Genomic DNA, 26,298 nt, shown 5'->3' with positions numbered 1-26,298 from the left:
ATGGCATTCATTCACTCCGTTGTATTGTCCCTTCAGTCCTACGTTGAACGCATTACATCAACACTCAGAACTAACAAATAAAGAAATACAGCTTTCCGGTGGTAGTTTAAAGTGTCCAACAATAATATAAACAGTTTTGGTTTTTGTGAAATATCTGTCAGTCTTTCATTAATATATCGTTACGTTCAGAAGCATCTTAGGGGGAAATATACACAAACCCTCCCACTGTTCAAGAGGAACAAGACGCTGCTTGTACGTCGGGATGGTAGATTTCACAGCGTATAAACATATTACATCTTTGTACTTGAAAATATGAATATGCATTTCTTTGCAGCTATTATATGACGCAGAAAACAAAAAGAATATATATAAAATTCAACACTGCAGGCCCCCGATAACACAGATGTACTTAACGCGCGTTGCCTACACTCGAGCGCTGTTTAAAGTTTGACACAAGTTTGGGCTTCCTAAGAAGTTCCAGATGGTTTTTATGTTTTGCACGTCAAATTGAGGAATGATAAGGTCACGTGTTATCATGAAAAATAGTTTGCAAAAATTTTCGATATGAAAAACTCTCCTGTTTCAGCCCAGTGGAGGTCGGGTTGTTGTATGATATGAACACGCCGCATGCGCTGTAAACAAACAATGCCCGTTTATGAAATCTTTCCCTGGCGACCTGTACATCAACATACAAGCTAGACATCAGTAGACTTGACGATCTGTACTTATAAATGAGCCTTCATTAGTGAGTGAGTGAGTGAGTATGGTTTTACGCCGCTTTTAGCAATATTCCAGCAACATCACGGCGGGGGACACCAGAAATGGGCTTCACACATTGTACCCATGTCGGGAATCGAACCTGGGTCTTCGGCGTGACGAGCGAACGCTTTAACCACCAGGCTACCCGCCCGCCCCGAGCCTTCATTAACTGTCAGTAAGATATTGAACATGTTTTACGGGTAGGCCAGGACATACTTACCCTCTACGAGAACAGGGGGCACGGGTGGCCCAGCCGTCTATGGCGCCGCGATTCGCTGTGCAGAGTTGCGTCCCTTGGGCACGCCAGAAACCTATGATTGTGGGTTCGAATCCCGGTTCGAATCCCGGTTCGCCCAGATTGTGTTTCTAGGTTTGTCAGCACCATACCCGTGCTCGTGGGTTTCACCGAAGTGGTAAACGTCTGAGACCTGCATCGCTTCAGGCTTTCCTCCCACATTAAGCTGACACGCCGCGATGTAACTGGAATAATGTTAAAAGCGGCGTTAAACACAACTCACTCACTCTACGAGAACACCTTGTGTCATCACTGATTTTTAATGATCCATTCGTATAATGTTCACCACTATGTTTCCTTTTACGCCAAATGGAATCTGTTTCGGCGGATAATTGAGACTTACAACTGTTTAAGCTTACTGAGATTAGAAACTATGTAAATGCTTTGATGGGTACTGGGAGGTTGGAAGAACACGAAGACGTGAACCGTTGATGGATAACAGCTTCTTTATGACAGACACCCAATGAAGGGCAAGAAGTAACCCTGAAACGTTCTTATCTATAAAGTTCCATTGTTTAAAGCAGCGTTTGGAATGATAGCTCGATGATTACCTTTAATCATTCTAGTAATTGTCCAGCGGGCGGGTTTCCGGACAAAGGGGGTCAAAACTACTGTAATACTATATACATTTATACAGTTGCATCTTATTTTTAATATTAATACTGTCTGGCTCCTCGAAAACATGTATTATTTAGTATATAGAAGTCCTGTGCATTGGTTTAGCCAAACTGACTAGTGAATATCATGTTAATACATCCGGGCGCCGAAATGCGTCACAATGGAAGCGTCTACGTGTATTACATATGAAAGCCAAGCCCTGCTCTTCCTCTACGTTGTCGCCTGTGGTCGTATGTAGGACTGCACCCTAACGCATTGTGTTTCCTGCCGTCGCTTACAGCAGTGTACATATATTTTGTTGAGTAGTTTCGCCTTTAGGACCCAGAACAGTTGGTATTGTGTGTTTGATGACAGTTTGACTTTTAGTCTCTGCGTAAAAAAAAAAATAATTTCAATTCAAAATCATTTTTATGGATATTTTGTTGTTATGATGATGATGTGTTGAAATGTTTGATGATCGCGGTGGATATTGCATATTTGAACATCGTTAGACGTTATAGGTATTGTACATAGCTGAAACCTGTTCTAGTCAACAACCCCGCTTCTGAAAGCTCGGCGTTTGCATAAACACCAGTAACACATTTAAAGACAAAATAACATTTTTTCTTTGATGTTCTGTCGCAAAACTTTGTTGTTGTTGTTGTTGTTGTTTTTTCTCTGATTTCAAGAAAGTTGGTTGTATGGCCAAGTATGGTTAAATGGTGAAAAGTATGCTACTGTGGTCACCTTTGTCATAGGTAAAGTGAATGGGGTTTAGCGTCGCGTCCAAGATTATTGCACTTCTATAGCGACGTGCATGCACGTGTATGTGTGTGTGTGTGTGTGTGGCTGCTTGTACTAGTCCGGACTGATGCCGATTCATAGTGTCAGCCCACTGAGATACTATGCCGCAGTTTAACATGAATACCCCACTCAGACACAGTATACTGACTCCTAGCCGACCAGTCCTTGTTTTAGCCCCTTAATGCCGAGCCCAAGACAGGGTAACAACAAGTACCATCTTTTAACGTCTATTGGTATGAAGCGGCCGGGAATTGAACCCCCGACCTTCTGCGCTCCGGGCGGAAGCTCTACAACTAGACCACGGAGGCGGTCCCTTTGTTATAACTTCAAACTGTGTTTTATTATTATTGCGTTAATACGGTAAACAAATGCCGATCTAAATTGAACCATAATATAAAATGCATTTTGTCGTTATATATTTTTCAAACTTTATGAATGCTAGAAGAGAATAACAGTTGTGTTTTCAAATTCAAGTACATCTAGAAATACTGATATTTACATAGATAAACTTACTCTTTAAGAAACCTGTCTCGACTTAATGATATGCATTATCTCTAATTATAGCTGTCGTGGTTTTATCCACGTGAACCTTGTCCAAAAAGTAATGTAGATTCATCAATGCCAACATGTGTTTTTTTCCGAGACCTGCAGCCGAGTGTAAATCGGATATAATTTTATCAGAAGATATTTCAACATGTCTTTATTCTTTGAAAATAAACGAGAGACTTAAACCCCAAGACCACGAAACGTAGGCGTCTGCTTTCAGAGGAACATTGGCGCCAAAAGCTAATAAGAAAATGTTAAGAAGATTAAATTTGTCGAAAAAACGTTTTGTCAACGGCCGCGTGGTTCTCCTTATGTTACGAGAGTCGTCGAGTCTTCAGCCATTGAAAATCAAGTGTCTTCCTGTTGAAATTTCCCTAATGGTGATGATATGGCTTCGGTTTATTTTTTAATGTCATTTTTTTCATCGTCGTAAATTATATTTCTATATTCATTCGCTGACTTGTCTTTTTATGCAATGTTAGGACGAGATTTTATTTACGATATGTTCCACTCTGGTGAGTTTTCAATGAGCTTTATGACTTAATAACTTGTTGAATATGTTTTGACATTTGCTCGTGCTTGAATATATCATTATCGCTCAAACAACACCTCTCAGTTCTATTTTATATTCATGAAACCCCTTATGAAATGTGTTTTAGAATGTCAACCTAACTGCTTAAGCCAATCGAAAAAAAAGTCGATTAAAGGAAGTCATCGAAAGTTACCCAAAGGCCTGAAGAGTTAACGTACCGTGTGACAAAAAATACCTCAAAATGGAATTCCTTTACTGTTTACAACACCGGTTTAGAAACTACATGAAGACATATATACAGCAAAAATTACAGTGATGCTATTGATACCTCGATAATGTAAGCCTCGTTTTTTTATATAGCAGTGCTAGGAATGACCGCTTGATGACGTCCTTAAGGTACATGTAAATATCGTTTACTTCAAGTCTTTGGGGATATGTGATTATCCGTTGTTAGAATTTCACTATTCATCTTCCCGTACCAAGGGAGTTAACTTGACTATATAGGTCAAGTATCCACCCTTACCGAACTAGGCTTGGAATTCCGGAGTTACATTTTGGCTGGATTAACGAGTCTATGCATAGTCCACTAAAAATCGCTTAACGAAAAAGACACCAGGTTCGTGAACAACATGGATTTCAACGTGCAGATTTCGGGAACTGGCAGAACTGGGCGTCGACACACATATTTAAAAAAAATCTTTTCATGTTTTTAATTACGTTGCTCGGATGATTTGATCCATTTCGCGAAGTAAGACCCGTTTTATTGCAAAATAGATCTTGATCGTCTTGACTGGGAGCTGAAATTTTGTTTCAAGCAAATGTAAGTGATAAGGAGAGGTTGAATCTGATTGGTCAATAAGAGGGACATGGAAGGGACATAACTCGTAATAGCCACCAGCGGCGCTACGACCGATCCAAGAAATTCCAGCCTAGTTAGGCGAGGGTGGAAACTGGTCTTTTGTAGTTAGTTAAAGCCCATGCCTCGGGAAGATGCAATACAATTTAACACTTAATCAAAACTAAAACCGCCGTCACCACTTTCTTTTAGACCGAAGCAGTCGCAAGGCACATATTACCTTCTATTCCATCATGTCCTCCTATGAACATGTCACGATCGATGTCCTCCTATGAACATGTCACTATCGATGTCCTCCTATGAACATGTCACTATCGATGTCCTCCTATGAACATGTCACTATCGATGTCCTCCTATGAACATGTCACAATCGATGTCCTCCTATGAACATGTCACTATCGATGTCCTCCTATGAACATGTCACTATCGATGTCCTCCTATGAACATGTCACTATCGATGTCCTCCTATGAACATATCACTATCGATGTCCTCCTATGAACATGTCACTATCGATGTCCTCCTATGAACATGTCACTATCGATGTCCTCCTATGAACATGTCACTATCGATGTCCTCCTATGAACATGTCACTATCGATGTCCTCCTATGAACATGTCACTATCGATGTCCTCCTATGAACATGTCACTATCGATGTCCTCCTATGAACATGTCACTATCGATGTCCTCCTATGAACATGTCACTATCGATGTCCTCCTATGAACATGTCACTATCGATGTCCTCCTATGAACATGTCACTATCGATGTCCTCCTATGAACATGTCACTATCGATGTCCTCCTATGAACATGTCACTATCGATGTCCTCCTATGAACATGTCACTATCGATGTCCTCCTATGAACATGTCACTATCGATCATTCCAGGATCGCTCCAAAACGCTGACATGCATACGAGTATAATGTCGTTAAAGCTGGGATACAGACATCTTGCCGAGGCAAGGGAGTTAACTGACTGTGAAAGTTTCCATCCTTGCCGAACTAGGCTGGTATTATGGAGTTATATTTTGGCTGGACTAACGAGTCCATGCATAGTCCAAGCAAAATTGCGTTACGAAATCGAAATCCGGTTCGTAAACTGTCGTGCAGATATCGGTCGATTGCAGGATTTGCAAAGCATGTGTACCACCAATTCGACATTAACAGATATATTTTCCAGATCTATTCATGTTTTTAATCTTGGTGGTCACGTGATTTGATGCATTTCGCGAATTAAGACTCGTTTTATTACAGTATAGATTTTGATTATCGATCAGATAGTCTCCACCTGGCGCGGCCATTTTGTTTGAATCAAATGCAAGTGATATGAAATGTGGAATCTGATTGGAGAAGGGACATAACTCGTATTTGCAACTGGTGGCGCTACGATGGAGCCCAGAAATTCCAGCCTAATTCGGCAAGGGTGGAAACTGGACTTTAACTGTCAATTAACTCCCTTGCCTCGGGAAGATGTTCACTGTTAGGTTATGCAATTCAACATCAAAGGAGTTCGAGTTTGGGGAGTTTTACTGTAACCAACCATGAATTTGAACAATTCTATGACTGACATTTAACACCAGTCAACTCTCGGTTAATGAAACTGCAGCAGAGTTTATTATATCCGAACCTCGCTGAACAATAAGTGCAAGTGACATCTGATTAGTACAGTAAACTACGGTTATAATGAACTCAAACCGGCCGCTATTTTATGTTCGTTATAACCGTAGTTCGTCATAAGCATATATCCAGCATATTTACAGAAAAGGGACAGAACCAAAAAACATTTTGTTATATCCGTCAGTTCGTTATGAGCGTGTTCGTAATAAACGTGGTTTACTTTATTTGGTTCGAAAAAACGACCTGTTGATACATCCGATTTCGTCATTTCCAGAGTTGGGTGTCCATGTTAAATTGAACTGCTCTACCTGCGTTTCATGATGAAAGATTTCGTTTGGTTGTTTTATATATAATATTCTAGCCAGGTCTTCGTTTCACAAACACCCTTAACTCTGCGGCTGTCGCAAGTCTGTGTTAAAGTATAGACCTGCGACTGTCATAATATCTATAAATGCCCCAGGCACTGGCCTTCGTAACAATGTTAATGCACACTCCTCTACTGAGTGACGACCACAACAATAACCCGTTTTACGTCAATGATTTGAATGTTGTTAGCGTAAAGCAACGTTCAATCAGAATTCATCTTGTCTCGACATGATCATCCAGAAATCGGGTTACATGTAGAAACTTCGAGACAACAGTTTTCGCAACACAAAGAAACTGAGAAACTGTCTTAAAACGAAGAACCCTATTCGGTGAGAAATAGATCCGTGAAGATCCGGGATTGAATAGATCTTCAGCAACCCATGCTTGCCGCAACAGGCTACTATGCTTGTCGTAAGAGGCGACAGCATCGGGTGGTCAGACTCGCTGATTTGCTTGATGCATGTCATCGTATCCCAATTGCGTGGATCGATGCTCATGATGTCAGTCACCAGATTGTCTGGTCCAGACTCGATTATTTACAGTCCATCGTCATATAGCCGAAACATTGCTGATAGCCGCGTTTAACAACAAAGAAATAAATAAAGAGAGGTGAGAAATAGGTCCCCAGTAACCAATGGTTGTCTTGATGACTAAATTCTATCGAATGGCAGGCACGGTGACTTGGTTGCTTGTGCGCTATCGTACCTCGACGGCGTTTGGCGTTGCTCATAATATCAACCACTGGTTTGTCTGGCAAGAGTCGATTATGTACAGACTGTCGTGGTACAGCTGGAATATGTCCGATTGCGTTGCACAACAACACAAATAAACAAACACTCGAAGGACACTTCAAGGGGGTAGAAAGAAAATAACCATATTTTTAAGATTAAGATTTGTACCATGTTTTGCCTTGCAAATCTCTGTAGACATCTGGCAATGTCGTGACTCTACACATCATAAATTAGTTTGCTGTCATCGGAGATCGTGACAATCTCAAGCCGAATGCCAATTATATAATTCGGTGAGGGTGGTACCATTGGACTTTAACGCTGCCTAATGGTGTCTCGCGACTTATGTGATATACTTTACACCCGCGTTGTAGATCCCGTGTGCTGTGTACGTGTTTAAAGCAATGCATGACCATTTTAAATGAGGCGAAAAATTGAAACAATCTACAAATGCTGTCACACCTCGTACATATCACCGTTGCTGGTCGTGGTTTGTTTACAAGCCTTATCAGCCTTTTCAGTGCAGCAGATATGATTTCTTTTTTAGAAGGCTCAGTTATTTTTGGTATCAAAAACGTATTTTTAATTCTGCAAATTCATTTGAGGCCCAAGCGAGAGGACACCAGGCTATTCCTCATGTACGTAGACGCAGGCAATCATTTCGTCTAAGACCTGCATCACTTTGGGCTTTCCTCCCACATTAAGCTGACATGCCGTGATATAACTGAAATACTGTTCAAATCGACGTTAAACCGCTCAATTAACCTTATAAACCGGAGATAAATCTAAAAAAGTGCCCATAACCCACTCTTGAACAAACAAAGTGGCTTTTCGTCAAGTCATCCAAGTGTTTCCTCTTGAAATTACCCCGCGAACAAAGATAGCGAAAATAGGATAGTGTGTTCGCTTGATGCCGAGTTCAAGTCCATATATGGTGTGTATGTGAGGCCTTTTATGGTGTTTTTTCGTTGCCTTGTATATATGGAGCAATGTTGATAATAACTTCAACCCGTAGTTCAGTTATATCAATTAATGGGAGCGGAACAGCAAAGAAGACTAAGGTCCAGACATTCACCTCTAGAGGACCACCCCCAACCCACACACCCAACTCCGTGGGGATTCCGGCTTAGAATAGGTCCTCCCATCCAATCTGGTCGCCGTTGTACAAGCGATCTTAGCGCTAAGGTGATCGTAACTCCCATACCTAAACATAGACTTACGATGGTCGTAGCGCTAAGGTTGTTTTGTGCAACGGCTCCCTGGTCGTACGAGGCGACCAAAACGGCTCGGTTGGTCGGGTCGGTAACTTGGAGAGGGCACGGGTGGCACAGTCGTCTGAGGCGCAGCGATTCCGCTGTGCAGAGTTGCGTCCCTTGGGCACGCCAGAAACCTATGATTGTGGGTTCGAATCCCGGTTCGAATCCCGGTTCGCCCAGATTGTGTTTCTAGGTTTGTCAGCACCATACCCGTGCTCGTGGGTTTCACCGAAGTGGTAAACGTCTGAGACCTGCATCAATTCGGACTTTCCTCCCACATTAAGATTACACGCCGTGATATAACTGGAATACTGTTAAAAGCGGCGTAAAACCCAACTCACTCACTCACTCGCTCACTCACTCACGGTAACTTGGTTGATAGGCCGGCATCGTACACCGACGGCAGGGATTAATGTTCACAATATCAACAACTGGATTCTTTGGACCAGATACGATTATCTACATGTTGCCGCCCTAAAGCAAGAATATTAAACAACAAACAGACTCAACTTTGGTGAAACCCACGGGCACTTGTATTGTGATGACAAACCAAGGATCATAACCCGAATATTAGAATTCAGTATAATCGAATCCAGGATCCGCGAAGGTAAAATACTTAAGTGAGTGAGTGAGTATGGTTTTACGCCGCTTTTAGCAATATTCCAGCAATATCACGGCGGGGGACACCAGAAATGGTCTTCACACATTTTACCCATGTCTGGAATTGAACCCGGGTCTTCAGTGTGACGAGCGAACGCTTTAACCACTAGGCTACCCGACCGCCCAGGAAATACGTAAAATACCGCATGCATAAAAGCGCCATAGGTCGCCGATTGCAACTTATATGACAGTGGAGAATGCAGTTTTAATGCCCGCTGATCAGCTATTCAAGGTTACAAAACCCTTGTTGTTGACGGTAGATTTAATTTAACCATTATGTCATATACATACAAGTACGTGAGTTACTTTGAAAAAATGAATACATGATAATTATAATGATATGAATAATACTATTGTTGCTACTGATGATGATGAAGTTGATGATAATGATTATGATTATTATTATGATTAGTAGTAGTAATAGAAGAAGTAGTAGTATTTGTCGTCGGCGTCACCTTCATTATAAATTTTACTTTCATTATTATTATCAAATCATCATCATCGTACGTTGTAATGATGTAGAAATCAATGTGCTAATTACATGTACGTGATGCATATCACGTAACTTTCAAATACTTCCTCAATATCACATGCTGCAATAGACAACAGGAAAGTGTCGCTTTGCTTCGTCGTATAGTATCAAGCATATGCCATGTAAAGTACTTGTCTGTAACTTAACGTACCCAGCTGGACAGACTCTTGAACGACATCAACTGACCTTTGGTCAAGGAGCGTCTATGTCGGGGCGTTCTGCACTGTCTGCCTGTCAACTTGACTAAAAATGGTATTCACACTATATATAATTACCGTATTTTTTATATGTGACTGCCAAACGATAAGAAAATGATAGATTATCTTTTTCTTTATTTATGCGATTTGTGACAAATTAAAATTCATATATATTTAACAGTAAAGTTCTAACTCTCAGGCACAATATAGTAATAATTAATAATAATATTTTATTTATTACTATATTGTGCCTGAGAGTTAGAACTTTACTCTGTGTGTGTTTTTGCTTCTCAAGTGCCATACTATTCAAGTGGGGTCAAAAGTAAATCGTATCAAAGATAAACTGATGGGCAAGAAAGCACACATCTGAAAATGTAATTTGATCAATTAATTACAAACGTTATCAAAACGTTACTGTATAGGCTGAAAACACTGAAAATCCTATGAATCCCGTATGAAACACACCATCATCAAATAACCATTTCTTGTTCGTTTCATATTAGTTTAATACTTTGCTTGTTGTTTAACGCCACACTCACAATATTCCAGCTATATGACGACGGTCTGTAAATAATCGAATCTGGACAAGACAATTCAGTGATTAACATCATGAGCATCGATCCACGGAATTGGGATAGGGGACATGTAGTCAACCAAGTCTGGGAGCCTGACCATCCATTTCATCGCCTAATAAGACAAGCATGGGTTGCTAGGTAACTATATTATAAACCGAATCCCCACGGGTAAATAGACATTTGTTAGTTTATAAAGAAAAGTCGACGGGAATCAGATGTATAGCACTAAAAGAGTCATTCACGCGTTTTTTTGTACGTTGCAGTCAGTTATACCCTAGCTATATCACAGCCTTCTGTACATAGTGGATATACTGACATTAAGTCCCAAAAATAAAGTTATCTCATTTAAAAATATATATCTACAAAATAAAATAAATTAAAATCCCAATGGAGCCTAGAACAATCCTTGATGTAGGGCTTAGGCACTCTAGACTTGCCTTATCATTTTTGACTTGACTTCTTTTTTATAAAAAATGTCTCTAGGGTGTGGGAGATAGACAACGTGATCGAGTCTGGGCCAGTTAGAACAGCGGTTGGTTATAAGCAACGTTCAACGCCGTCGAAGTACGATGATGTGCAATCTACCAAGTCAGCGAGCCTGAGCACCTGGGCCCCGTTCCACAAAGCCATCTTAGCGCTAAGGTGGTCGTAACTCCCATACTTTAACACTGGCTTACGATAGTCACAGCGCTAAGATCGCTTTGTGGAACGGGTCGCTGAACTATTACACACCCCTTACAACAACCATGCGTTGCTAGGAAACTATATACACTTCACTTTAGGTCCTTAACACAAACCTAAACACTATCCTTGCCCTATAATTGTGACGCGTTTTGGTCTAAACAGGTTTAGGATCTGGACATGTGTAGGGAATCAAATGTGCATCGTCAAGCGAAGTTCATTAACTATAACTTGACATAAAATTACAGTAAAGTGAGATACCCTGGGCACCGTTCCACAAAGCGATCTTAGCGCTACGACTATCGTAAGCCAGTGTTAAAGTATGGGAGTTACGATCACCTAAGTGCTAAGATGGATTTGTCGAATTGGGCCCTGAACCATAAACAACCCATTTCTCCCCTCTTGGTCGTAGGATTGGATTCTTATTAAAATAGACAAATAGTGTGAAGTAAATGAAATGTTCACGAAATAAATTTAAAAAGTGAACAAAAGCCTAAGGAAAACAAGAACCTCAGACTCAAGAAATGGAAATGATTTAATGAAAAAAGATAACAATTGATAATCGTAATATTCCAAAAAGAGTCACATCTCACGTGAATAATGAAAGAAACGGGGAGACGTGTAAACATGCTGTCAAACGTCTCAAATCAATGTAACTAATGTTTGACATATAAAATCTCTTGTAAACATTCTCTAAAACCAACATGGTTTTGCCCGTGTTGTCACACACATAACCCAAAAGGGTTCCTCGTGTCTACTAAATTTGATTGAATCTGTATGTATATATATACATATTTATATAAGTAAGAAAAGCCAAACAATATACAGAGCGTCACTCTGTAATATCAGATTGACATCTTAGCTCTCCTGTTAACCCGATGCTAGTGAAAATTTAAAGTACTGTGAAAATGTTTGACACTATCCGAGTTGTTTAGAAGCAATATTGTTTTCTTAATTGTTAGTGGTTTTAACGAAATAATTATTATAAATTATTGTAATTTCTTTTGCATGCGTGCTAAGCAACTAAAAGTCACAGCTGTAGAAAGGATATGAGAACCTTGGATCTCTGATGACGTGTCTGTATTAGGTTATGTTTTAAGATATGAAATAGGTTCTTCATATATATGTTTCCTTGTCGCGTGTTCAAGATTTCCATGTGATGTACCTTATAAATATACCCAGTAAACTGAAGCCAAGTAATATCTCACATTCAACAACATGAAACCTCTATACTAAGAGGGCGGCTGGATAGCCAAGTGGTTAAAGCGTTCGTTCGTCACGCCGAAGGCCCGGGTTCGATTCCCCGACATGGATCCGATGTTTGAAGCACATTTCTGGTGTTCCCCGCCGTGATATCGCTGAGTATTGATAAAAGGTACGTAAGACTACCTACACGGAAAACACGGAAACATCTATACTGAGACACGGATAACACGGAAACATCTATGCTGAGACACGGCTAACACGGAAACATCTATACTGAGACACGGATAACACGGAAACATCTATGCTGAGACACGGCTAACACGGAAACATCTATGCTGAGACACGGCTAACACGGAAACATCTATGCTGAGAAACGGCTAACACGGAAACATCTATGCTGAGACACGGCTAACTCGGAAACATCTATCTGAGACACGGATAACACGGAAACATCTATCTGAGACACGGATAACACGGAAACATCTATCTGAGACACGGATAACACGGAAACATCTATCTGAGACACGGCTAACACGGAAACATCTATCTGAGACACGGATAACACGGAAACATCTGTACTGACACACGGATAACACGGAAACATCTGTACTGACACACGGATAACACGGAAACATCTATACTGAGACACGGATAACACGGAAACATCTATACTGAGACACGGATAACACGGAAACATCTGTACTGACACACGGATGACATGGAAACATCTATACTGAGACACGGATGACATGGAAACATCTATACTGAGACACGGATGACATGGAAACATCTGTACTGACACACGGATAACACGGAAACATCTGTAGTGACACACGGATGACATGGAAACACCTGTACTGACACACGGATGACATGGAAACATCTGTACTGACACACGGATGACATGGAAACATCTGTACTGACACACGGATAACACGGAAACATCTGTAGTGACACACGGATGACATGGAAACATCTGTACTGACACACGGATGACATGGAAACATCTGTACTGACACACGGATGACATGGAAACATCTGTACTGACACACGGATGACATGGAAACATCTTTACTGACACACGGATGACATGGAAACATCTGTACTGACTCACGGATGACATGGAAACATCTGTACTGACACACGGATGACATGGAAACATCTGTACTGACACACGGATGACATGGAAAAATCTGTACTGACACACGGATGACATGGAAACATCTGTACTGACACACGGATGACATGGAAACATCTGTACTGAGACACGGATAACACGGAAACATCTGTACTGAGACACGGATAACACCATGGAAACTTCTATGCTGAGACACGGCTAACACGGAAACATCTATCTGAGACACGGATAACACCATGGAAACTTCTATGCTGAGACACGGCTAACACGGAAACATCTATCTGAGACACGGATAACACCATGGAAACTTCTATGCTGAGACATGGATAACACGGAAACATCTATGCTGAGATACGGATAACACGGAAACATCTATGCTGAGGAAACATAACGCATCGGAAACACTTTATAGGACCACCTTCAAGCAAGTCACCATATGTCTGTTTAGTCTGCGAACACACTTATGTACTAAACCCTCTTCACGCTGGTTAAATCGCCTTTAGAAAATAATACACAAGAGGTTTTTAGCTAAATACTCAAATAACAGTAAATGCGTCTTTATGGAATTTTTCAAACATGACAATGCAGCTTTAACCATTACTGGGAATTATGGTGGGTTTTTTTTCCTCTGTATCTTTATTCAATGATCACATTTATTCAGCCCAAGTCATGTCGAAGCGTATTACTATAGTCCCTACGCTAAGGCCACTTTATTAAACGGGATTTTTTTAAAACGTTTTCTGGTCTCACACTAAATCACATCCGTGTAAGAAAATTATCCATATTTGTTTAGTGTAACGACCGTGCGAATAAGGATGTCAATAATTGGCACTGTGTCACTGGAAAGTATGCCTTAACCAATGCCATACTTTAAAGCTTTAAGAATGACGTCTTAACTTTATCAACTTGGCAGCTGACATATATGAGTTAAAAACTGTCTGCAACAAGGTCAAACTATCGATGGGCAATAATATGTCACTACGTCTGAGAAGCTATCACAGAAAAAAACGTCGGGGAAAGCTCCGTTCGGAAAGTGGAAACAATTTTCTATCCGAGGCCAAGATAACTCACACATACGCCACACATACACACGCACACCACACATACACACGCACACACCACACATACATACACATCACACATACACACGCATACGACACATACACACGCACGCACACACCAGACATACACACGCACACCACACTTACACACACATACACACACAGACACCACACATACACACGCACGCACACACCATATATATACACACACACTACACATACACACGAACACCACACTTACACACACATACACCACACATACACACGCACGCACACACCACACATAAACACACATCACATACACACGCACGCACACACCACACATACACACGCCACACATACACACACCACACATACACACGCACACCACACATACACACGCACACCACACATACACACGCACACCACGCATACACACGCACACCACACATACAAACGCACGCACACACCACACATACACACACAGACACCACACATACACACAGACACCACACATACGCACACCACACATACACACGCACACCACACATACACATACATCACACATACACACGCACGCACGCACACAGTTAGAAAACACTTCCACTCACATGTCAAAGTTCGTTGTAGGTCAAAACCTGGAGACTCGATTGAGCGATAATATACTTAAAGCATGTGAGAACTAGCCGTTTACTGTTGCGGTGAAAAGATGATAAACAGTGAATATAGTGTTGCTACTTATGTATTGAATAGAAAAGGAAAATCCTGCGGATGGTAGATAAGGTTTAGTCATAAAAGTACGTGTGTACCCTTGGGGGTATACTCCCTTGACATGTAGTGATGCTGCTACTGCTGCTGCTGCTGCTGCTGCTGTTGCTCCTACATATATTGTGACCATCTGTCGAATTTACACCCGAGGGTCTCATGAAGCACACGTTATATTTTCTCCATCATATAAATATATACTGTTAGGAAATCACAGCCCAAGACACTTGAGATCACATTTATTTAAGGCTCTACAGCATGGCCACGCCTTGGGCCCAGTACAAGAGACTGGCTGGGAGGAATGACCTACTCAAGTCAAGTACACGGTCATTGTCAAACTGTGGTCATTGATGTCAGAATGTTTCTTATCGAAATAAAACAGTCCCCTAAAAATCCTTTTGGGCAAATAATCATTTTCCGTTCCATATCCGTTTGTAACAAAAATAGTTTGTGAATATTCCTTTTCTATTTGTGCAGTTTCACAGAGAAGGTGTAAATGTCAAATACATTCTTGTGGAAGTGTGCAGTGTGAAAATCTCAGGTTTTTCGATCCTATATTTGTCCGCATCAATGAATTTACTATCACTTAGGCAATGTATGATGGGGGGAGGGGGGGGGGGGGGGGGGGGGGGGGCACTCTGTGGTTTGTGGAAACGGGTGGTTAGTGTCTCGGTCACGGGGTCGATTACCCGTTATCGTACCCCGATCCGTGGACGTTGTTCATAATATCAACCACTGGTTTGTCTGTCAAAGACTGATTTATTTACAGGTCTCCGTAGTAAAGGGTCCGTTTATTTTAGATAACGCTCATCCTTATATGTCTACTAACATTACCACCCCGGTAGGATTCGGGTTAGAATTGATCCCCAGTAACCTGTGATGCTCGTTGATGCTCGTTGATGCTCGTCGGGGCGGCTTAATGAATCGGGGGGTCAGGCTGGTTGACATGGTTGTTAGAGTGTCAATCATTGGTTTGTCTCGTCCAGAATCGACCCTTGTGTTGACTAGTCTTGTAGATAACATGTTGACTAGTCGAGTACATAACTTGTTGAATAGCCTTGAAAATAATGAGTTAAAGAGCCTTAAAGACAATGTGTTGAATAGCCTTGTAGATAACATGTTGACTAGTCGAGTATATAACTTGTTGAATAGCCTTGAAAATAATGAGTTAAAGAGCCTTAAAGACAATGTGTTGAATAGCCTTTTTATACAATGTGTTGATAGCCTTGTAGATAACATGTTGACTAGACGAGTATATAACTTGTTGAATAGCCTTGAAAATAATGAGTTAAAGAGCCTTAAAGACAATGTGTTGAATAGCCTTTTATACAATGTGTTGATAGCCTTGTAGATAACATGTTGACAAGACGAGTATATAACTTGTTGAATAGCCTTGTAAATAATGAGTTGAATAGCCTTAAAGAAAATGTGTTGAATAGCCTTATAGACGATGTGTTAAATAGCCTTGTAGGTAATGTGTTGGATATTCTTATAGACAATATGTCGAATAGCCTTGAAGATAATGTGATGAATAAATGTAGGTGATGTGTTGAATATCCTTGTAGACAATGTGTTGAATATAGCCTTGTAGGTAATGTGTTGAATAGCCTTGTAGATAATGTGTTGAATAGCCTTGTAGATAATGTGTTCAATAGCCTTGCAGATAAAGTGTTGGATAGCTATGCAGATTATGTGTTGAATAGTCTTGTATATAACATGTTGAATAGCCATGTAGACAATGTGTTGAATGGCCTTGTAGACAATGTGTTGAATAGCCTTGTAGACAATGTGTTGAATCGCCTTGTAGATAAAGTGTTGGATAGCCTTGCAGGTAATATGTTGTATGGTCTTGTAGACAATGTGTTGAATAGCCTTGTAGACAATGTGTTAAATGGCCTTGTAGACAATGTGTTGAATGGCCTTGTAGACAATGTGTTGAATGGCCTTGTAGACAATGTGTTGAATCGCCTTGTAGACAATGTGTTGAATGGCCTTGTAGACAATGTGTTGAATGGCCTTGTAGACAATGTGTTGAATGGCCTTGTAGATAATGTGTTAAGGTTTGTAATGGCACGGTGATTTCTGATTGGTTATGGGGGCGTTTTAGTCACATGTCACACTTTTCAGCAGCACATTAATTTTGATGTTCGATACACGGGTTGCTAACATCCCCACCCTCCCAACAATCGTTATATAGCAAGCTAAGTTCCACACACCATTCCACGCACTCACGCACGCACGCACGCACCGCAGCGTGTTTTATGTGTAAGTCAGCGTTCTGCCAAAGAAGCTGCGTTACATTATATCTCGAAAAAAGTCTTGACAAGAAATGGAAAATAAAAAAATATTTTAGAGCTGTAAGCGTTTACTGGTGCACGAATAGCCCCTCTGGTCTTCTCATGAATTCAAAAGTTTTGATACACCTACTTTGGCAGATATCTGTGCATATTTCCCGGCTAGACTTAGAACAGCGTTCCAAGATGATCCGATACACACTTTCTAGAGATTAAGAAAATGAAAGTGTGGCTTTGTCTTTTTGTAGGATGAGCGCTAATTATCTGTCACTTAAGTTCTTTGCGATCGCTTACTACATTCCAAATACCTCACGCCGCCTATTAAATACACAAAAGACCACCAATGATGACGCCATTACCAAATCTCTAGACTACGATGCAGCCTTAATTGAAACGCAATCACCGGACCTTTTTAAAAAAAATATATATACATATAAATCAGAGACCGCAATACTTTTACTAATACATATGTCTATGTGTGAAAGTTTTGTGAAAACTGACTGTGAAGTTAAATATAGAAGGAGGGTCTTGCACAACAACTTCGTTGTGGATTAATTGGCGTTGCCGGTTTTTCTCAAAAGGTGCATCTGTTTATATTGAAACCCGAACCTCCTGGTATCAGCGGTTAACACACAGCTCCAATTGTTTGTAGAATTACTCCAGGATCTGGTGGTGAAATACACTGATTTCCTTCGGAACGAAACACGATCTCTTCGTTGAGTCACCGTTTGTCCGAAAGTTAACGGAACAGGAAAAGAAAGAGGCATTTTTTCAATTTATTTACATGCATGAGAAAATGCACTTGGACTAAAATTGATGGCTAGATTGAGTAAAAAGAAATCAGATAAGGACGTTATGAAACATGCTTCTCAGTTTGAAGCTAAAAAATCACGACCCGCTGAAATAATGACAATTTGATGCAAGGACACGAACGTTGTACCGAAGTAAACCTTGTATTTTTGCTCAGACTGAGTTTCAACGCCTCGTATTCTCACATGCACGCTTTAAACAAGGAACGGTAAAGTTATTGCTAGCAACAGCAACTTTTGCGCCAGTGTTTCAGTTTAATGTGATCAAATAAACGACGTCATATATGAAACATTTTCCCACAGATACCTTTACAGTTTGAGAATAAGAGAGCTTTTTAAAAGGAAAACGGAAGAAATCCATTGTCTGATACTTAAATGCTCTAAACATTTAAAAATATGCGTTTTCAATTGAGAGGTCGCATCGAAATAAATAGAAGTAATCGTATTTGTTAAAATAGGCTCAACTGTTACCTTAGGGCCCAGACTCGATTATATACAGACCGCCGTCATATAGCTTGAAAATTGCTGAGTGCGGCGTTAAACAACAAACAAACAAAGAACATCACCGCGCCATGGGGATTCCTGGTTAGAATTGGTCCCAAGCAACCAATGCTGGATTTAAAAGATGACAAAATAGATCGGTTGGTCAGGCTCGATGATTTGACCGAAAGTATGTCTTCGTACCCCGATCGCTTGGATCTTGCTCACAATATCAATCACTGGATTCTCTGGTCAAGTCTTGATTATTCACAGGTCGCCGTCACACAGCAGGAATATTGCTGAATGCGGCGTTAAACAACAAATTAACATTAACACGTCTCCTTAGTTATCATTATTTCAAATTTTCAAATTCAATACACATCACACAGGTAAATAAACTACATACCTTTCGGTCTTGCAAGAATGGCCAGAAATAAAGACAAGAAAACACTGGCGGCGATAAATCCTCTGGCGTTCCTTGCCATGACGATATGAAATAACGTTATATCCACGAGCGACCACAGCAGTATATCAAAGACAGGAAGTCAATTTCATTTTCGCTGAGTCTGAAGACCTATGCTAGGGTTCCGACTTCCTCTCTAAGTCTCCTTCGTCAATGCCCTATATCGACAGTCAGCAAAGGCGCGAACCACAATAGGTCATTAACAGTAAGTTTTGATTGACACGGGCTCTCTGTCTTAATGAGACCAACTCGAGCTCTGAGTGGCTATCGTTCCTCGCCGTCAGGTTTAACTGAAATGTTAATGTAACTGTATTGAAAAATTGCCCCTTTTAAATTAAAATAGATGAGGTGTTTAAGAGACGTGGGCGGGCGGTGGTGGTTAGCGGGATTATTAAGTTGATAGAGGACATGGGATGGAAGCTCGTCTGTATGTACGCCTTGAATAAATCATTTTTTTAACAGATTAAATTCCACCGATCTGCGATATAGAGTAATAGCTGTTGAGGCATGTTTAACAAGCAAGTGTTTATTTCTATCATGACATAAAGTCGCTTGGTGATGTTGACGGTTTTCTTGATAGGCATCGCGGTGATACTAGATACGTGAGGTTATAGTGAAGTTCACAATACACATTTAGCCGAGTTTGAAATTCAGGAACATGTGATTGGTGAATCTGTTGACAGATGCAACAACTAAAAATTAGTACTTCAAACTCGGAACATTATACCATTGACAGCTCATCTTAAAATAAAATGAGAAAGAAAAAATATGAAAAATTTAAATCCGTCTGATGCTTAAGATCCGGGGAAGAATAGGTCTTCGGCAACCCATGCTTGCCATAACAGGCGACTATGCTTGTCGTAGATGGCGACTAACGGGATCGGGTGGTCAGGCTCGCTGACTTGGTTGATGCATGTTATCGATCCCAATTGCGTGGATTGATGCTCATGATATTAATCACTGGATTGTCTGGTCCAGACTCGATCATTTACAGACCGCCGTCATATAGCTGGAATATTGCTGAGTGCGGCGTTAAACAACCAACCAACCAACCAAGCATATATTACGATGTCTAAAGAAGGCGCTGTGCGTCCAGTCACTTTGGACAACATTATGTAAAGGTGTAGTTATTTAGTTATTGCAGCGTTAACGTAGGCGGGCGGTATGTTAACCACCAGGCTAACTAACCTAAAATAGTCCATACAGCGTACAGTATGTTTGGTTTTGTGTGGTTCACATCCATGAGCGTACAGTCAGTGTTACAGACGTTGTCAAAGGACTACTTTTGCTATCTTGAAGATTGTGTTTGTTGTTTTACGCCGCACTCACCAATATTCCAGCTATGCCGCGGCAGCCTGTAACCTCCAGGAACACACATCCCCTTGAAAACAAATGGGGAGAATGGTATTTGTTTGGCGTAGGGGACTAAAACCAGAGACTGATATAAAGAGCAAGGCCCCACGCCCCACGCCCCACGCCCCGCGCTCCGCGCCCCACGCCGTCTGGGGACAACCAGGTCACTGAGTTAGGGACCTGTCGGACCCCGGTTCGCACGTGACACAAGGTCTGTTGTATTAACAATAAATGATTTACATAATCGTTTGAACGGAGAGCTGAAGATATCGCTAGATAGGTTGATTACCACCACCTGTATCCCAGCTTTAACACCATCGCACTCGTACTGTCTGGTTTAGGTGAGGTGAGGTGAAATGGGTGTTCACGCCGCTTTCTAGATTATAGCACTTACGAGGGGCGTTCAATAAGTTTTGCAACTTCAATATAAGACAAAGTCGCAGAATATATTTTGCACTTTTATTTTTCAATTTAATCTCCATTCACCTCAATACACTTATTCTATTTGTCCTTCAAGCTTTTAATACCACTTTTATAGAAATCCGCAGATTGGCCCTCTAACCACGCCTATGTGGCAGCCTTTATGTCCTCGTCATCCTGGAAGCGTCTTCCACGTTGGGCAGATTGAATTTGCCGGAACAGGAAACAGACACTGGGGGCTAAGTCTGGGTTCGAACAGTTAAATCACACACCCTACAGCCCAGGCTTAGCCCCCAGTGACTGGTTCCACAGAGGCGTGGTTAGGGGGCCAATGGTATGACGCGACCGGGGATCGAACCCCCGACATCCCGCTTTCCGGGCAGAGACTCTATCTTCCAGACCACAGAGACGGCCATGTGGTTTAGATTCTAGACAGTTCTTATATTGACATTACGATTATTTATTATGTCCTGTATTACGAGGTTCTGAGGCAAATTGAAAACTGTGTTTTGGAATCGACACCCAAACTTTAAGAAGAAAACATATCTTCGTTCTAGTTCAACTTACTGTTGGAGGGAAGATCAAGTGTTATGTTACAGGTCATACACATTTACCATTTTGTTGAACACATTTATGGACTGATCAAGGTTCATGAACTGTGGTTCGAACGCACGACCAGCAGATCCTGACACGAGTACAAGGGACGCAACTCTGCACAGCGACAGTAATGTTTTATGTAATTTAGATAAACTCTCAAATGGCTTAAACAAATTTAGTTCCATGATTGTAAATCATTTTAACATTCTATCATGTTGGTCTGCGTTCGTATTGAAAGAATATGTCATGTTTCAGGGAAGAAAGTGTCTGCCTAAGGTTTTAATCCATATCATGAAGCAGAGGCTTTTCTTTTGTTTTCTTTTCTTTTCCCTTCATTAATTTTGATGTGCAATGTAAACGTGTATCCAAATGAACATTACTTATGAGGACGTCTCTTTTCTATTTTCTAAACGATTTAGAAAAAAATATGTATAATACTTTCTGATTCTTATTACGTTAAGTCAATGTGTTGGGGCACAAATACCCCCTCTGTTTCCCCACGTCGCCCTTTAACGACAACACCACCATCACCATTACCAGTATTTTTTGTTGTGACATTAAATCTACATTGATGGGGGTCTTGCCTGTGGAGGTATACGATTATCCACTTGATATTTCACTTTTTCTATTGGTTCAACAAATCCAAATGTTATCGTGCTGTTTTCTCCGGTCACGTGGTGCAGGGCACGCATGTTTTTCATTAATTGTAAACCTGAACGTATTGTTTAAGGCGGACGTTTATAACACTGACTAAGATATATCCAAACCATGCATCACCCCACGACCGTTGTCTGTAGTTTTTAATCAGCCTTATCAAGGGGTGTACGTCCATCGGGATTAGTCAAACCAACAATACAGCCGGCATCGCTCGAATCTTTCCGTAAGGTTTCGACCTTACCGGTGTGTTCTGAGTGAGTCACACCTATACCATCAATAAAGCCGCGGACATTCAACATTCAGTATATACTAAATGCCAATCTTTGTTCGGAGATAACATTCGGGAGGGACCATGTTTATGAGCGTTCTTTGAGAAGACCAAAAAGATTACACGAAGTCAGTAGTCTTTCTATATGATAATAAGTCCATTTTTAACGCTCTGGTATCCTCACCTGGGTATGCTCAAAGCGCATGTTTTTTGTTTGATCGTCGTAATAAAGTAATCAACCAAGATGTGTTTCTTTTTGGTGGTGGGGGTGGGGGGTCTTAAAAGGAACATTCTTTCATGTAAAGCATTAACTGTCTCTAATAAAGTTCAAATTTATATTTTAATATTTTATAAAAACTAGAAGTGTGTCATTTTTTCATGGCAGTTGTGATAGATTTTGCGTCCCAACCCCAACCCTCCAACCTTTCCCTGTGTCAATTGCATGGACCGGGGTATTATTATTATTATTATTATTATTATTGTTGTTGTTGTTGTTGTTATCATCATTATTATTATTGTTGTTGTTATTATTATTACCTTTTCAGTGGTCAACCGTCCATTCTCTAACTTTAATGAAAACCCCGCATATGACTGCTGTTATCTAATTTGTTGCCTCAGGGAATATATAACATTGATAAAAACTCTCTGCTGAAGCCCATATCCATCCCGCCAAAGTGCCAACCATCCTTGCTTCATGAGGAACTGGTTATATGCCCTCTGCCTATACGGCGCCTTGCCTCCGACCCGAGACGGCATGCTAATCTTACAAGAAAGAAACCCTTGTGGATAGCGTACCTCAACCCCTGTCTCAGTCTCTCTGTCGCTTATTCCGTCACTCATTCCAAGGTAGGTCAGCACGTGGTCGCGATAGATCACAATGTGTTAATGTTATGGTATACAAGGCTATATGTGTTTCGTGTACATGGTATTTATACCTTTTTTTCAGAAAAAATAGGTTAGCACATCATAAAAAGGATTCGTGATGTATACAGATTGGGGAATTTGACCTCTGACAGAAGACGTCTTTTCTACAATTAACAACTCCGGATGTGACGAAGTCATTGAGACCTTAAAATTAATTGGTTATATCCAAAACTGTATTCATGTGAGTAATAGTGAGTGAGTGACTGAGTATGGTTTTACGCCGAATTTAGCCATATTCCAGCAATATCACGGCGGGGGACACCAGAAATGGGCTTCAATCGGGAATCGAACCCGGGTCTTCGGCGTGAAGAGCGAACGCTTTAACCACTAGGCTACCCGACCGCCCCTCATGTCAGTAATAACGTTGATCACCACTCCTGGTGATTGAGGATTTGGTTCGATATATCCGACTGTAATATGCAAACACCTTTTATAACCTTTTCAGTAGTTTGTTAATTCCGATTTGATACCTTCTCCCAGATCTCATTTAATTAGATTGAACAGAGAGGTGTCGAATCGGAGTGAAATATGTGATTTTAATGAGATAGTGCAAGACAGAGCCTTGTGTCACAAAGCGACGGTAGCGCTACATGTGTGTTTTACCTCCGTCATAAATTAACGCAGGCTAACACAAGGATCGCTTTGTGGAATGGTTACCATATCTAATCAAATAGTAAACACGCTCCCTGATTATATCCCTAACCTACAGACAACGTCGGATTTAACAAGTCGGATGTAAAGAATATTGATATGTGGCTGTAAATATTGTTGAAAGTTTGGAATTGTCCATGGCAGCAAGTGAGTGGAATTTAGAGTTACCTCCCCTGGTTGTTGACATACATGGAAAGCTTGATCGTTCGAGGAGTTTCGGGATTGGACGGCTGGCTGTACTTGTATATAAGAATGACTTCAAACCTTTTACGACATGTGTCTAGTCTATTTTCTAAGAGCGGATGTGGAAACCTTTATGAAAACAAATAGCTTCGAAGTCAAGAACCGAGACAGGACTGTTTGTAGTTACCCGACCGACTGTTGCAACATTCTACAGTGTGTGAGCGTGAATTGTGAAAATGGTGAAAATGCACGATAAAAGATGTGCATGGCAATACATAACAATCTTTAACGATGTTTTTTCGTGCATGGGGACCAACGTCTGTGAGCATATTAGATCGATGTGGATACAGGTTCGATGATGGTAAACGTTGGAGACCTGCATCACTCTGTGATTTTCTCCCACAAAAGCTGACACGCCGTGGTATAACTGTAATATTGTTCACTGCTGAGTTAACCCCAACTCACTCTCTATTTGTGCTGATACTGATAATAATCACGATAACAACGACGATAGGGTTAATGACGACGATCATTCTGATGACGATCGAGCAGGAAGACGACGAAAATAGATAGCGAGTGAATGAGTTGATTTTAGCGTCGCTTTCTGCAGTATTTCAGTTAATCACGACGTGCCACCTCGATGTGGAGTGATGCAGGTATTGACGTCTATTACTAATTTGGTGAAACCCACGGGCATGGGTATGGTGTGGTAAACCAAGAAACGTAATCAGGGCGGATCTGGAATTCGAACCAAGGACCATAAAGGTCTGACAAGCTGCGCATGACGATGATGATGTTGATGATGATGAGTGAGTGAGTGAGTTTCATTATACGCCGCTTTTAGCAATATTCCAGCAATATCACGGCGGAGGACACCAGAAATGGGCTTCACACATTGTACCCATGTCGGGAATCGAACCCGGGTCTTCGGCGTGACGAGCGAACGCTTTAACCACTAGGCTACCCGACCGCCCCTTGATGATGATGATGATGATGATGATGATGATGATGATGAAAATAATTTATTTACGTTTTTTTTTGTGTTGAGCTTTAGAGGTTGCATGATTAGAAAACATATTCCGCCAACAATGTAACATGACAATATGAATACTTCATTTTTACTTTTTTTTACGTGTTTGTATCTTTATCTATCGTGTAGTTGTCCGATTTTCGATCACGAATGTTGATACTACTTAATTTCTTTTATCCGACATACTCGTTAATCCATCATAATCATATGCAACCAACCATGTCGGATTAACGGGACTTGACTGTATTTACAATATTTTACAGCAGGATGATTTTTTCAGCAATGAGTTAACTTGTGGCCAGAAGCACCACTATTACTGCGCCACACAGGCGCGCCACCCACGTTAATAGAACATGACATTCATATAATTTTTGTAGCATGTAAATCCGAAACATTTTTCACAAAATCTAAAATATACATTAGAACTTATAGCATTAGGCACCGTATCGCGACCCAGTCGGAAATAACAATTATACGGGTTACGTTTCTGACAAGTGACGTGTGTGTGTCTAACACTGGATACGCCGGACATCGTGTTGTGAGATCGGACGCAGTTTGACACAATCAATGATCGGGATCGACACTCTCCTTGAAAACAATGTTAGAGGGTCATGTGCGCTGAAGCAGGCTCCCACACCGCTCCTTGTGTGACGAAGTTGAAAATTACGACCATGACGTTGGCAACAACTTGGCCAACCAACATGGAATGAAATACCAAGGGAGCCCGATTGAGCCTACTGACAACACAGTGTACCCGGATGTTGGATATTTGGTTGTCGGTAATTCTCACCACACGCACGTTCCTAGACTAACATTTAGTCACAGAAATAAAGTTATATTTGAAAATATGTATCTACAAACTAAAAAGGAAAATATAAATAGAGCCCAGAACAATGTTCTGAGCTGAGGCAATCTTAGACTTGCCAAATCATTCTAGACTTGAGTTGGATTCCTTTTTTAATTTATTCTCAAGGTTCTGGAAGACAAACTAGCACGTTCCACTGATCAATTTACCAGGGT

The 26,298-nt window shown here is 40.9% G+C and overlaps 2 protein-coding genes across 5 annotated transcripts in view; one reads left to right on the top strand and one right to left on the bottom strand.

The window, feature by feature from the left end:
* Nucleotides 1-19,471, bottom strand: part of LOC124135637 (angiopoietin-1 receptor-like) — a 55,922-nt gene extending 36,451 nt beyond the window's left edge. The window contains exon 1 of the mRNA XM_046501064.2: nt 19,139-19,471. Within this exon, the coding sequence (XP_046357020.1) occupies nt 19,139-19,217 (79 nt within the window). The 5' untranslated portion in view covers nt 19,218-19,471. The remainder of the gene's footprint in view (nt 1-19,138) is intronic.
* The window catches only part of LOC124135638 (UDP-N-acetylglucosamine/UDP-glucose/GDP-mannose transporter-like), an 85,877-nt gene that overhangs the window by 16,658 nt on the left and 42,921 nt on the right, over nt 1-26,298 (top strand). The window lies entirely within an intron of this gene.

This window comes from Haliotis rufescens, unplaced genomic scaffold (assembly GCF_023055435.1).
Source record: "Haliotis rufescens isolate VD_foot unplaced genomic scaffold, xgHalRufe1.0.p SCAF_2, whole genome shotgun sequence".
Classification (NCBI taxonomy): Eukaryota; Metazoa; Mollusca; class Gastropoda; order Lepetellida; family Haliotidae; genus Haliotis; species Haliotis rufescens.
This window is presented reverse-complemented; position numbering and strand designations above follow the sequence as displayed.